The sequence below is a fragment of the Triturus cristatus genome, chromosome 3_2 (genome assembly GCF_964204655.1).
Source record: "Triturus cristatus chromosome 3_2, aTriCri1.1, whole genome shotgun sequence".
NCBI classification, from domain to species: Eukaryota; Metazoa; Chordata; class Amphibia; order Caudata; family Salamandridae; genus Triturus; species Triturus cristatus.
Window position 1 is genome coordinate 403,304,544 of NC_140584.1, and position 13,364 is coordinate 403,317,907.

General features: G+C 42.3%; 1 protein-coding gene across 1 annotated transcript in view; it reads left to right on the top strand.

Annotated features, from left to right (window-relative positions):
* OSCP1 (organic solute carrier partner 1) overlaps window positions 1–13,364 on the top strand; it is a 132,326-nt gene that overhangs the window by 81,333 nt on the left and 37,629 nt on the right. The window contains exons 6-7 of the mRNA XM_085647925.1: window positions 3,278–3,406; window positions 9,636–9,705. Of these exons, the coding sequence (XP_085504051.1) occupies window positions 3,278–3,406; window positions 9,636–9,705 (199 nt within the window). The remainder of the gene's footprint in view (window positions 1–3,277; window positions 3,407–9,635; window positions 9,706–13,364) is intronic.

Here is a 13,364-nt window from a genome sequence, read left to right on the forward strand (position 1 = left end):
TTTGGAGTAATTTCAATTTTTTTTATTGATTCATATTAGATGTATGATTAAGGTTCTGTTATTTAATTAGAATGAAAGCTCGTGTGATGTTATCTTGCTCAAAATTTGCATTGTCACCGCCTGTTATATTGTTTAGTTTGAAGGTTTTGGGTTGTCATTGCGGTCATATCTGCAGAAGCTGTCAAAGGGCGTGATATCATTTGCGCAGCCCTTTTGATTTGGTTAAATAGTACTAGTACAGATTCTGCTTGTGTGTAAGACATTTTCAGTTAAAAAGCAATACCGGAGTATATGCTAAAAGGGAATAATTTTTCCGAGACCCTGCAAGTGTTGAGCGGAAGGATTTATTTCATATGTGCTATGTATGCATTTCGAGCACATTTCCTTCTTGATTACGAGAGGACATTAGGTATATAACATCGTATTCCCCAGCCCTATATTTTGCAGAAAGGGTGAAAGAAGAGTTTGCAAACCAGGGATGCTGATTCCAAGCCAGATTTTAATAATAACCACTGACTGTTTAGTGAGCTCCAGTTAGACTCTTTTTGTGAATTTTAGCTTCGGTGAATATGTTGAACATGTGGTGCTCCTGGATCTTTGCTAGACAACCCTAGGATTAAGTTTTAGTGGCAACTGGATGCGGGAATATGGTTTTGAGACTGGCATTATCCACAGGGTAATATTCGTTCCTGCCTTGTCCTAGGGCTACCACCTTTCCCTTTCCACTCCCATTGCTGCCTGTTTTCTCACTACACCCTAACAGGACAGGAGTATCTTTGAATCTGTCAGAGAATTTGTAGAGTCATTTTCTCAGATATGATTGTTCTTGTCAGATGGTGTTCTCAGCTGGACTATTAAAGAGGGTGAGGTCTAACATTTGGGTGGCTTTGTCGAATAGAGCTTTCTGTTAGTTACGTTGAAATACTAGACAGTTTTATGATGCAACTCCAATCTCTGTTTTGCTGCTCATTTAAAACTTTGCATTCAGCCAGGCATTTTAACTATCTATAATGGCAAAAAATGTGTTGAATCATGGAAGCTGGTGGGGTAAGTGGTGGTTAGACGGTTTAATCAAAGAGGGACAGTTGAAAATCATCTTGAACTTTGTCATGCACAACACAGTTGTGAGGAAAGTGTTATGATATCACTGCTCCTCAATGTAGTGGAATACAAGCCTAGAGTTTATTCTTCTTCTTCTTGGCACTAAGCTAACATGACTGTCTTGCTAGAAGAAGGCTGTCGCCTTAGGATTGGAATCCGGAAATTACCCTTGACATATTAATATGAGAACTAACAAGCCAGTAGGGCTCTGCTTCCAGGTCATGGCACGTTTCCTTCATAGCGCTGCTGTGAGAAGGTAAATTCACATCCCTTCATGCACTGTTCCCCCATCTTATTATGGATCAGAAGCTGAGTTTATCCACATCAGACGATGTGTTATTTGTTTAAATATAGTATTGACATTAGATTACTGTCCAGCATTTCTTGCTGAGATGCTTTTTTACAAAATCAATGCAACTTAAAAAAGCCCCATTGTAATTTAAGATCTGCTGTTTGTTCTCCTGACAATATTTGCAGTCTTTGTACAATAGGAGACTTGTTTGTATCTGTACGCAGAGATAAGAGAATGTTTAGCCACTAGGTGCGTACTGTGAAATTTATGTTGATAGCGGACAGTAATTTGTAAATATGTGCAAACTTATCAAAATTTATATCTAACTTTATGGAAGTTAGGAACAAACTTGACGATCAGCACAAGTTCTCACGTCCACAAATTGGCGGTGGACAGGTGGAGTTGTAAAATCGGAATTTGCTATATTTTTTGTTCTTTTTGCAAAAATGTTGCTACTTATTGTAAGATCATTTACATATCACTTTTATTTCTAAAGTAACGGTTAACTATTTAGTGAACAATTACAACTTATTTCAAACTCTGCAAATTGTTTTGTTTTGTAGAGAAAGCATGTAAACTAATTCATTAAAATCACCTAAAATAACTCTTAAACATGTTTTAATAGTTAGAATTGTTTAAATAACCCTGCCTGTTAAAAATATTTGCTTAAAAAAAGTAAAAAAATATTCTACTTTTGAAAGAGATTTTTCTGCAAATTCCAGGTAGGAGAAAGATGTTGAAAGCATAGCCAGGCAGGAACATTTGAGTATGGTGAGTGATGGGCAGAGATAGGCTTCAATTGTGTCAACATGCTGTACCTTAGCTTGCATGAGTTGGTCAAAAGAAGAGTTGGCATGCTTACCCTATATATGACATGTTGAGTCTGTGTATTGGGGGATGGTAGATAGTCCTTTCCATGCACTTGTATTCTGTTTTGCCTTATCACCCAAACCTCCCCTTGGTTATTTCAACAGAAGCGCAATATCGTTTTTTGTCCACAGAGCTTTCTTTTTTAGTACACAAATTAATTACCAAAAGCATTGTTTGATCGGTCAATTTTACCTCTGATCCCAGTAGACAGCAGGAAAATAGTGATTACTTCTCTATTCATGGCTAAACTGGACTACTGCAATGGGCTTTATCTCGGAATGCCCGTGAAGCAGATACCTAGATTGCAGATGATTCAGAATGCAGCCGCAAGGCTCCTGCTGGGGATCCCTACGTATCAATCAATAGGCAAGCATCTTCGGAGACTGCATTGGCTTCCAGTCAAGGGTCGCATTAAGTTTAAGGCCTTATGTGTTACATACAAGGCACTTCACGGTACCGGCCCTCAGTTTTTGAGACGATCATTAAACTGGTACTCCCCAAACAGATGTCTTAGGTCTGAAGGGGCAAAACTGATGCTCTCTCAGAGATTCTGTAAGGCTAATTGGGGTGGTAGAAGCTTCACTGTGGGTACTACGAAACTCTGGAACACCCTTCCCCTTCTCCATCAGAAATCTTCCATCTTTAACATCCTTTCGTAAAGCCCTAAAGACCTGGCTATTTAATGAATAGTGCACTAGCCTGCTTCCAGACTGTTAGCGCCACGGCAGCGTTTGGTATTCATGCGCTGTATAAATCTCAATAACATAATATGTTTGTGCACACTGATTTTGGCAATCAATGTTATATTCAATGTATTTGCTTCATTTATATTAGACCAATTCCATTTACTGCTCTTAGTAAGTCTGTGCTAGCTGCTGTGGATCTCAGTAATTCAGCTTGAATGTTATGGCTTGAAGGCTTTCGTGTGTATTCTCATCTGGCAGAAACCGAAAAAATCAATATTGGTTACTGTGCTAGCCTGTTGTCATTTATGTTTATTTTTTATTTTTACAGGATGTTTAATTTTGGCGGTGAAGAAGTGAAGCGAGTTGAATTCTTGAATGGTGGAAGCTATTCTAGTCCTATGAGAGAGGGCTCATATGATCTTTATGGAGAAAGAGTCCTCAAACTGGGAACAAACATGTGAGTCAACAGTTGATCTTTCAGAGAAATGTGCTGTTTTCTTTCTTTTTCAGGGCAATGAAGTTCACTACCCAGGACTTCTGCTAAAATGAAGTCAATTCTCCAGATCTCTTTGGCACCCAAGCAGGGTGAAGGATTGAATGACAACGTCCCTAAGACTATTATTGCGAACAGGGCATGTTAGCTTGGTTTACTATTAGATTTTTCCAATCCACCATCCCTTTAACTAGCCCTTAATGCTGCCTCTGACCAATGTGCGACGTTCCTACATGCAAGTGTGAGATCTATTCTTGGGACCTAAAGCCAAGCAGCACCACTGAGTGCTAGTAGATGCCACTTTTTTATCTAATGAATAAGTGGCGTAGCCATTAAAAGGCAACTTGACAAAATGTGATCATTTCTTAACTGTCAAACATAAAAGTGGGCAAAGACACATCCTAAGCAACCTTCCTGTTGAAAGTGTGATCTGAGTGAATTTTAATCTGATGAATGATTTAGCTGGCAGATTAGATAGCATTTTAAAGAGTTAAAAAGGGTAGTAACACTTACAAAAGCATTACAAATATCCAGAAATGAATACTAAATTCAAATAATGTACTTAAAATAGATTACAAAAAATTAATCGAAAGTAAAATATTACAAAATGTTTCTTTGAGATTATTCAAGGCTTTATATTAACTAAAATATGAATACATCAATAAAAAGCAAACAAAATTGAAACATCTACCTTTAAACTAAACATTTCTAAAACACTTTATAAATATATGAAGGGGGACATTTGGAGTGTGGCATACGCAGGACATCCACTGTAAACCTGAAGATGTCCTGCTATGCCATTCTTTTGGGTCGCAGCTCCTCTTATTTAGGGGTTTGGAGCGTTTCCTGGCTTCACCATCAGAAACCGTTAACCGGTTGACCATCCACTATAGATAGGGTGTTTATGTTTAAAGCGTCAGGTTGCATGTTTTATGTAAACCAGGCCTTGCAGCACCCTATTTTTCCTCCTTGCGAATTCCATGGAAATAATAGTGGTGGCAAACAGGAAAAAAAGACTCCCAAAAACTTCCAATACATCAGGGTCATTTCTTTCTTGATTTCGAGGAACAAACTGTGATTTGGGCGTTTATTTCTCAAATTAAATAAAGATTGCTGGTTGGCTGCCATTACATTGTGCCTCAAAGTCCTGCTGCCGAAAAGATCCTGTCTAAGTCAGCAGGAATCTCCGATATGGTAGATGGTTGGCTGCCGAACCATCAGAGGCAGGACCTTCCCAGCGACTATGAATTAGAATAGGAACAATTTAAAAAAGCAGAGCACTGCATGACTGGAAGTCAAAACTGCAGAACCACAGTTAAAGGTTTATTATTCAAGCAAAGAGTCCATATGTCACAGCCTTGATTATAGGTAGACTATTTTGACAAAACAGCTCGGTTGACCAAATGTTGACACGTAGATATAGAGAGAACAGCCGACAAGTGTTTCCTCGCTTAAAGCGACTTTTTCAAGGCTTAAACACTTGAAAACAAATGGCATTCAACAAAGCGACTTGGTCTGCACAGTTATCGCAGAGCCCGTGATATGTATCCACAAATAACTCCTTATTACCCGACCACAGAAGAGACCCGAAAGAATGCTCAGAAATGTAGCTGAGTACGGGCCCAGGTGCATGCCCTCCGGGATTATGATAACATCCCTTAATATTCAAAAAAAGTATAAGACACGGCCCGTAAGTAAGACCCAAAACTGTCTTATGTAAGCCAGGCCTTGCAGCACCCTATTTTTCCTGCTTGCGAATTCCATGGAAATAATGGAGGTGGCAAACAGGAAAAAAAGACTCCAAAGTGTTGAAAAAACTTCCAATACATCAGGGTCATTTCTTTCTTGATTTCGAGGAACAAACTGTGATTTGGGAGTTTATTTCTCAAAATAAATAAAGATTGTTGGTTGGCTGCCATTACATTGTGCCTCAAAGTCCTGCTGCCGAAAAGATCCTGTCTAAGTCAGCAGGAATCTCCGATATGGTAGATGGTTGGCTGCCGAACCATCAGAGGCAGAACCTTCCCAGCGACTATGAATTAGAATAGGACCTACTGTGTCCTAAATTAACTTATAGGTCTAAAAAAGCAATGTAGATTAATTAAAATTAAAAATAGTGATGCGCTAGATATTACATTTCTGTTAGTAACTTAGAGGATCATTTAGAGTTTTGTGGTGAAGGCTGCCAGGTATGTGAAGGATACTTCCTTCACTTCCTTGGCAGAGGACTGCCTGTACTATTGTGAGATCTCCTCCTGCCTACAAGTACGTATGGACTTGATAGACAACCTTTTTGTTTTCCGCAAACAAACTCCTATAGCAAGAGTTTGTTTCTGAGAAATAAGAAAATACAATGACTGTAAAAGGCAAAAAGCAAGGGCAAAAATCCTTGTGCATCAGGGCCAATGTTTGATATCCATGCCTGCGACCGCCATACCCAATATGGCGGTGCTGTACATGGAAAACTTGTAATGGCTGCCACACCCTAAATAAAGGGAGACAAACATCCCTTAGACTTGGTGGTCCTGTGGCAGGTTGGCTGCCATGTCAAGGGTTTCACCTCGCAGAGCCTGGTTAGTCTCCGCTGGTGGAGTCCTTGCCCTCCAAATGGGGTGGGTAAAAGTGAGTTTGGCAGCATAGATGACCACCTAAACAGAAAACGGTGGAAACACCTAGACCAGTTTCTAAAACATAGTTAACTATGATTGTTAGATACTTTTAAATATTTAAAGACTTCTAAATATTAAAAGTAATTGCTAGAAAGAGTCAATATAACTGGGGGTTAGCATCGTTATGCTAGGTCAAGACGGATATATACGTTCTATATTGTTTTAGATCAATAAAACTATTAGTAGAGAGTTGGCAGGCTGTCAATATATTCTGTTATTAATCTCCTGTTACGTTTTGGATTTTTTTTGTCACAGTTTCTCTATAGGGTAAGAGGGAGCAGGGAAATGGGAGGCAGTCATGCTCTGGGAAATTCCCATCAACCTACTTTGCTGGTGTGAGTAACTCCTGAGTGGCAGGGACACCCTGCTTTCCTATTCTTGATGACAAATAATGTATGGTCCAATCCAGATTAAGAGTAATGCTGTAGTCCTTTCAGGACATAGAATGGTGGAACACAGCACTGGCACCAAAACATTTGTAAATTCTAGAATAAACCTCACTTGCTACAAATGTCATTTATATATATGTTGCTCAGAGTAGTATTCCCTTGTAGGGCATCCGTTATGGTATCAGATGAGATGTATCCTATTCTCAATTTCGCCATATGATGCTCTCTATCTCGTATGCAAATCACAAACCACTGTACCATTTCAGCCAAAGAGTCCCTTCAAGGGGATGTCTCAAACTAAAAACAAAATCCATCCTTACTACGTGCCTGACTTTTTTCTCCATTTGTCTACAGTTGTTGTCGACAGGGTCAGACGATGGGAAAAATGGGCCTGGGTGCCAACATAAAAGTGGCTCCCACTAGTGAACCAGATACCTAAAAAAGTGACCTACATTTGCAAATTAGACCAACATGAACTTATAAAGACACACTGTTGGCAAGGTATCACAGATTGCATACATCTGTGCTTGCTGCAGACAATCCTTGTGGTAATGTCAGGGAAATCAACATAAAAATTCAGCCCACACACTGATTTATCAGACCAGCCTGTCAGGCACTGCCTGATTGCTCTACATGCTTGTCCGACCATGGTTGGCAGGTAGGATTACCTTGTGAGATGTGGGAGTTATGAGCAGCAGAAGGCCCTCTATCCATTCAGCAGAGTGTCATCCAGGAGGGGCAACACCGCTGGATGAGATGAAGGGCAAGCAAGGCAGAGTAGTCCTGATAAAGGGAATCCCCCCTAAATCATGAGTATGGTCCCCAGGGCTACATTTTCAATTTCTCCTCAGGTATAATTGTTTGTCTAAGCAATTAAGGTGATTACAATTAGTTGCTAAATGATCCTTTCTTTCACCATCCCAGGCTGACTGCCTTCTCCCGTAGCTGGTTCCCAGTCTCTAAAGTGTCTGAAACGCCTTGTGATTATCCTATATAAAGTTCTTCTAGCACGGAGATCTCCATCGCACGATTTCCTACGTTGTAATTTCAACTATGGTTGGACAGTATTGGGGGGGTGAGGGGGGGGAGAGAGGGAGAGTATATTTTTTTCAGTGTTTCATATATATATATACACACACACACACACACACGTGAGGGGCTGATGCAAAACGACGGGTACGGGTCCCATATTGAAATGTCAAAGTGGTGCCTCACAAGTCAGTGGGGCACAAGGAAATTGCACTGGACGTTCCAATTTCAAATTGGTTTAGTTTCGGCAACACGTTTCAACCTCAACAGGTCTTCGCCACGGCCTTATTTGCATATTGTGCCCCATCAACCATAGAAATGGCATACAAGGATGAAAAAACATAGAAAAACTACTGTCACGAGATTTTAAAGGGATGGATAAACAAGAATAATGAAACTCATAATTCCAGGTATGCCTAATTAATCCATGGGAAGATATATAAAAGGCATATTCAAATTGTTAGCTTAAAATGCACAGCTGGGGATGTGAATGTCTACATACATGCAAAATGGAAAATTTCACATGATATTCTCTAAAATTGTCATCATAGCTCCCTTACACAATAAACTGTGGTACGGATCCCTATTGTCGCAACGAGAGAAACTAGGAAGGGCACAGATTATGGCCAAGTGGCCTAAATACATCAAATAATGCAAATAATAATCTGAACATGGTTAAAATGTCATCTAAAAGCCTAATACCTAAATCTTACCTCTATGCTCTACCCTAGGAATGCATAAAGTAGAGCAACATGCGAACTAGATTTTCTGGGGAGAAGTGGCGCACTGCATACCTTGTTGACAGCTCAAACTGTTGTTATCAAAATAGCCGCAGAGGAAGTGTTCCCTGCGAAAAGCAAACATGTGCTGCAGTGGCAGCTCTCCGCGTGTACTTGGCTCTTATAAGCTTCAGCCGGGATGCAGCTGCTTCTCTAAATGCCAGCAATAACCAAGATCGTCTTCGGGTGGCATCTTGCAGGATAATCTGGAATGAAGGACCTCTCTATCTAATGAGTCGAGTGGTGGTCCTTCAATATTAAACGCTGTCAGAAATAGAAACCTCGGTCATAGTCTTAGGAAGGTTGCTTATAGATCGTAGGCACGAGAAATGGGGTCCTAGACATATCTTCAAGAAAATGAGCAAATAGGGGACTCCAATTCGAACTACGACTCTTGAAGAATTATTTAGGGATGTTTGTAGGTGGCCTTGACATATTCATGAGGGAACACATGTTCCAGACTGTGTGTCTCATCGGGTGTTATATCTGGGTCATTATCGGAATGCCTTGACACTCTCTGTCCCCTTCTCAGTTCAAAGAATGATAAGGACAAATTACATTCATGGTATTATTGTTTACAATGATATGATAGAATTTGGAGAGAGTGTAGTCTGAAATGGATTGGAGGGTCTGACCAGAATGGGGTCGGGCCTGAGGGACCTTACGTCACTCCCTTTATCTCTACCCTCCCCTGAACCCGAAAATTACCCATACCTCTATTTACACTACCCACCCCTCAATCAATCAATCCGAGATTTGTAACGTGCGCTAATCACCCCGAGGAGCATTCCGGCGCTAATCAACTTTAAACCCTAACATACACTTTAAATGCTCTTAATCTTCCTGCACCTTTACCCCCTTTTTTAATATCATAAAAAACTGTCATTTAAAACAATATTAACCTTTGTGGTACTTAACTGCATGGTAAAGGTCCAGCATGGTAAGTGGTTTTTCCCGAACTGCGCTTGCCCTCCTTCTGACTCTTAGAGTGGTCTTGTTTACAAAATGTATCTGATGCAAATTACGCATAGTATGTGATTCCCTTTTTTCATGAGCTATTTTTTCCATTAAGGGCGGTTTTTTAAAATTAAATTCCTTTAAGAAAGTTAGAGACTGTGCCCATTACCATTTTTTGACCCCCTCTCTCTCAGTCAGACTGAATCAGCCAGTGTTTCAGTATTCCTTTCTTTGGGCCATTTTAACTTTGACTTATCAGTAGCGGTAACTCCTCATCCTACAAGTTGTGGATATCCCATGCTTTAAAAACTTATATTGCACTATTCCTATACACCCTCTGGCATCTGATTGACTTCTTTCTGTGCTACAGGTACAGCGTTAGCCGTCCAGTTGAGACGCATATGTCAGGGACGTCTAAGAGTTCAGCATCACATACCAAAGTAAGTATTATTTAAATAAACATTTTATATCACTGTATTTGCATGCTTTGATTACAAATTAGAGGGTGTTGCTGGGAGGAAGTCATTGGGGAGGGCGAATTGTTAACATTGAAGTGTTCTCTTGTTCTGTGTAGTGACTGTAAGAATTATCCTGGGGTATGTTCGATGCGGCACTAGCAGCCCTGGGTGAGGGACAAGACTTTTAAGTTTCTGTTAAGGCATGTTGCACTTCACTCTCTACATTTTGCCCTGTGCACAATTGTCCTTTTGGTTTATTTTTTAATTGATGTTCATTGTTTTGGCAGCTGGGCTGGTGTGGTGTTGCTCAGTAAGGGAGGTTGTTGGTATTCGCAGCATGGTTACTCTTGGTATGCTTACGTGCATGTGTGCAAGAGCTGAAAGTTCTGGTTCTTTGTTTAGTGGAAGTGGTGGGTGATAGCTAGGCAAAAGAGAGCTATAATATAGGAAACTTTGCAAAGAAGGTCTTTGCAGGATTGTTTATTTATTCATTTAGGGTTGTACATTCTGTGCTTAACTTAGTACTAATTGAAGGTTGCCTGTTTTGCTTCACTCTCGCTTATTTTGATGCATAAAGAGAATAGTTGATTTGGTATGGAACAGAATAAGTTCTGCTGTTTCATTCCTCATATCCCAGAGGCATTTAACTGTATATAGTGACTAAGACATAGAACCTGGCAAATGCAACTTGTTGGTGATGTGGACTTTACCTAATTGTTGATGAAGATGTATTTTATGACTGTATATTCTGCCTCTGTTGGACTTGGCCCTTTCTGCAGGGTAATTCCCAAACATTTTTCCTTCACCTTCCTGGTTTCTGAACCCTTTGGCTTTTAGGACTTTGCACACTTTACCACTGCTAACCAGTGCTAAAGTGAAAGTGCCTGTGCTTTCTCCTTAAAACATGGTAGAATTGTCTCACACCCGATTGGCCTATTTAATTTGCTTCTAAGTCCTTTATAAAGTGGTACTACATGTGCCCAGGGCCTGTAAATTAAATGTGAATAGTGGGCCTGCAGCACTGAATGTGCCACCCACTTAAGTAGCCCTTTAAACATGTCTCAGGCCTGCCATTGCAGCTTGTGTGTGCAGTATTAGTATTAAACTACCATGTTGACCTGGCGAAATATTGAGTTACCTTATTAAATTTAATATGTGATCATTTCCAATTGGAAGCAAGTAGACAGGTCGAGCTTGATGTCTAACGAATTGCAATTAAAAGCACTCTTTAATGGCAAAGTCAGATTTGTAACCACAATTAAAAAAATGTCTCTTTTAGAAAGTTGACTTTTTTCTGTCCTGACCATTTGGTACCTATAACCTGTTCCTGGATTGTGAGAAGTTGGCCTGGTATATGATGCTCACTAGTTAAAGTGATCACCTTGTACCATGCCAAGCAACCCTTATGGTGTGGTTGTAAGTCAACCTTTTCGGACCAGCTGCCCTAGTGGTAGCGTAGGCTAAGCAGTCTTTGAGGCTAAACTCGTGAAGCGTGTTAAGCAGGCTGTTTTACCAATAGTAACCCCCCTTTATACCAATGAAAGGACACCACACAGATATATATTCAAAATATATATGTATTTATTTCTCAAAGTAACCCCTAGTCTCTTTATGAGCACAGGAGCACAAATCGTCAAACAAGATTATCACAGAATACACAGAAGTTGCACTTTATATGGATAGGCCCTGGTGGCCACTCGAACCATATACTAAAATAGTGGTATAAGTACCACGAACAGAAAAGGGAAAAGGCCTAGGGCCTCTAGAATCGCTGGGCCTACAAGGAGCTAACGTCAGTTAGTGACCAGGAGGTCCACGGGTGGCGTGTGCAGAGCAAATAGTCACACGCGTGCTCCCATAGGTTTCAATGGGTGCGTAAAAAGTACAAAGTTACTGCAAAAGGAATCTTCCGGATGGACTAGGAACTCAAGATTTGGAACACAGGCACTAGAGATGTAATACTACACTTGGGCACAGGTGTGCCAGCTTTACCTCACCCACAGGAAGCGGGTGCATAGGCCTCGAAGTGCGTCGGGTTGCTTCTATCTGTTCCGTGGAGCTTGAAGACAAAGATGCTGCAGGCGGTCGGTCCGGGAGAGATGCAGTGGATCCAAGAGTGGATCGGAGATGTTGAAGACCTGTAAGCAGAGGGGACAGTGTTCACAGTCACTAGCCAGTGACCAGCGTGGCACCAGGTGGGTACCAGGCGATGTCGGGTGCAAACAGGTGATGAGGGGTAGCTTGTCTCCGCAGCCACGTGGTCCCTGAAGGTCGACGACGTCCAGGAGTCGGCTCACGAGCTGTCCCACGCAGGCTCTCGCTGTCGGCGGTGTCGGCGACTTGATCGAAGCAAACAAGCCTTGGCAAAAGCAATTGCAGGAGGATTCGGAAATCAGCTGTTGGTTCTGACCAGCAAGGTCAGAGGGATTGCTCCTTTGGAGGGGAGCAAGGGCCAGTCTGGAGCAACCAGACCAGCGGTGTTTGTCGTAGATTTCGTCGCCAAGATGGCCACTAGCCAGCGGGCCAGCAACCGGTTAGGCGCGTCGAGTGGCAAAATGCAGAAGGGCCCCACGCAGATCGTGGAGATGCTGGAGGGCTCACCTTTGGTGCAGATGCTGCTCGAGGGTTGGGCTTCTCAGGACCCAAAGCACAACTTGGAGGGAGCCTCGGTTGTTGCACTGGTCAGCTTGTCGTAGTCGTTCCAAGATGGCTGGCTCCACGTGTCTCGGTGCCTCCACGGGTCTCCTCTTTTCAGGGACTGTGGATCGGGCGGTGAGAGGTCTGGAGGTCCAGGTCTTGTCAGTCTCTGGGCTCGGGCTCCGGCGGGAGGCGGCGGCAAAGCAGACGGTGATTCGCTGGATGGTGCTTGCGTTAGCAAGGTGGTCACTCCCTGACCACAGGGGAGATTTTCTTCAGTCTTCTGTGCAGCAGAATGTCGAAGTTCCCGTCTTCTTCTTAGTTTCAAGTTGATTCCAGGATGTCTAAAGTCTTAGGACACAGCTCCTACCTTTATTCGGATTCTAGGGGCCGGACTACCTGCTAGGTCCCTCCCTATGGGTGGGACCAGGAAGGGGGGTGGTTACACCCCCAATCCTTTGTCCAGCTCGCCCCAGGCCCGGGACTGGTGTGCCCCAGGACCGGTTTGAACTGGCATATGCACCGAGGCTCCTTGTGAGCCACAGGCATGTCTGGTTTCTTTCAAGCCCTACCTGACCAATACACAAAATCCTGTCTGGGGTGGTGCACGCACCTCCCCTGGCAGGAAACCCTTTGTCCACACCTCCCAAGCTGGAAGGACTCCCAGCAGCAGGAGGGCAGACTTGTGTCTGTGGTGGCAGCATCCATTTTGTGGAGCTGAGGCTATGTCTGATTTTACCCGGGTTTCAGGTACTGTACATGTCGTGTCCCTCTAGAAGGGTGGAATGCTAACCCCGTCGCCAGAATTGGCGAGGGGTTAGTATTCCAATTCGTATGACACCTTACTCGACATGTTTTGATAAAGCCAAACCAAAGATAGCATTTAACCGCGAGGTTCATAATGCACTTAAGAGTATATGGTATGACGATATCTGGAAACAGTAGAAGGAAGTTGTTCCGACCACTGCAGACAGGCTCAGCTCATGCCAGAGCACCATCTCACA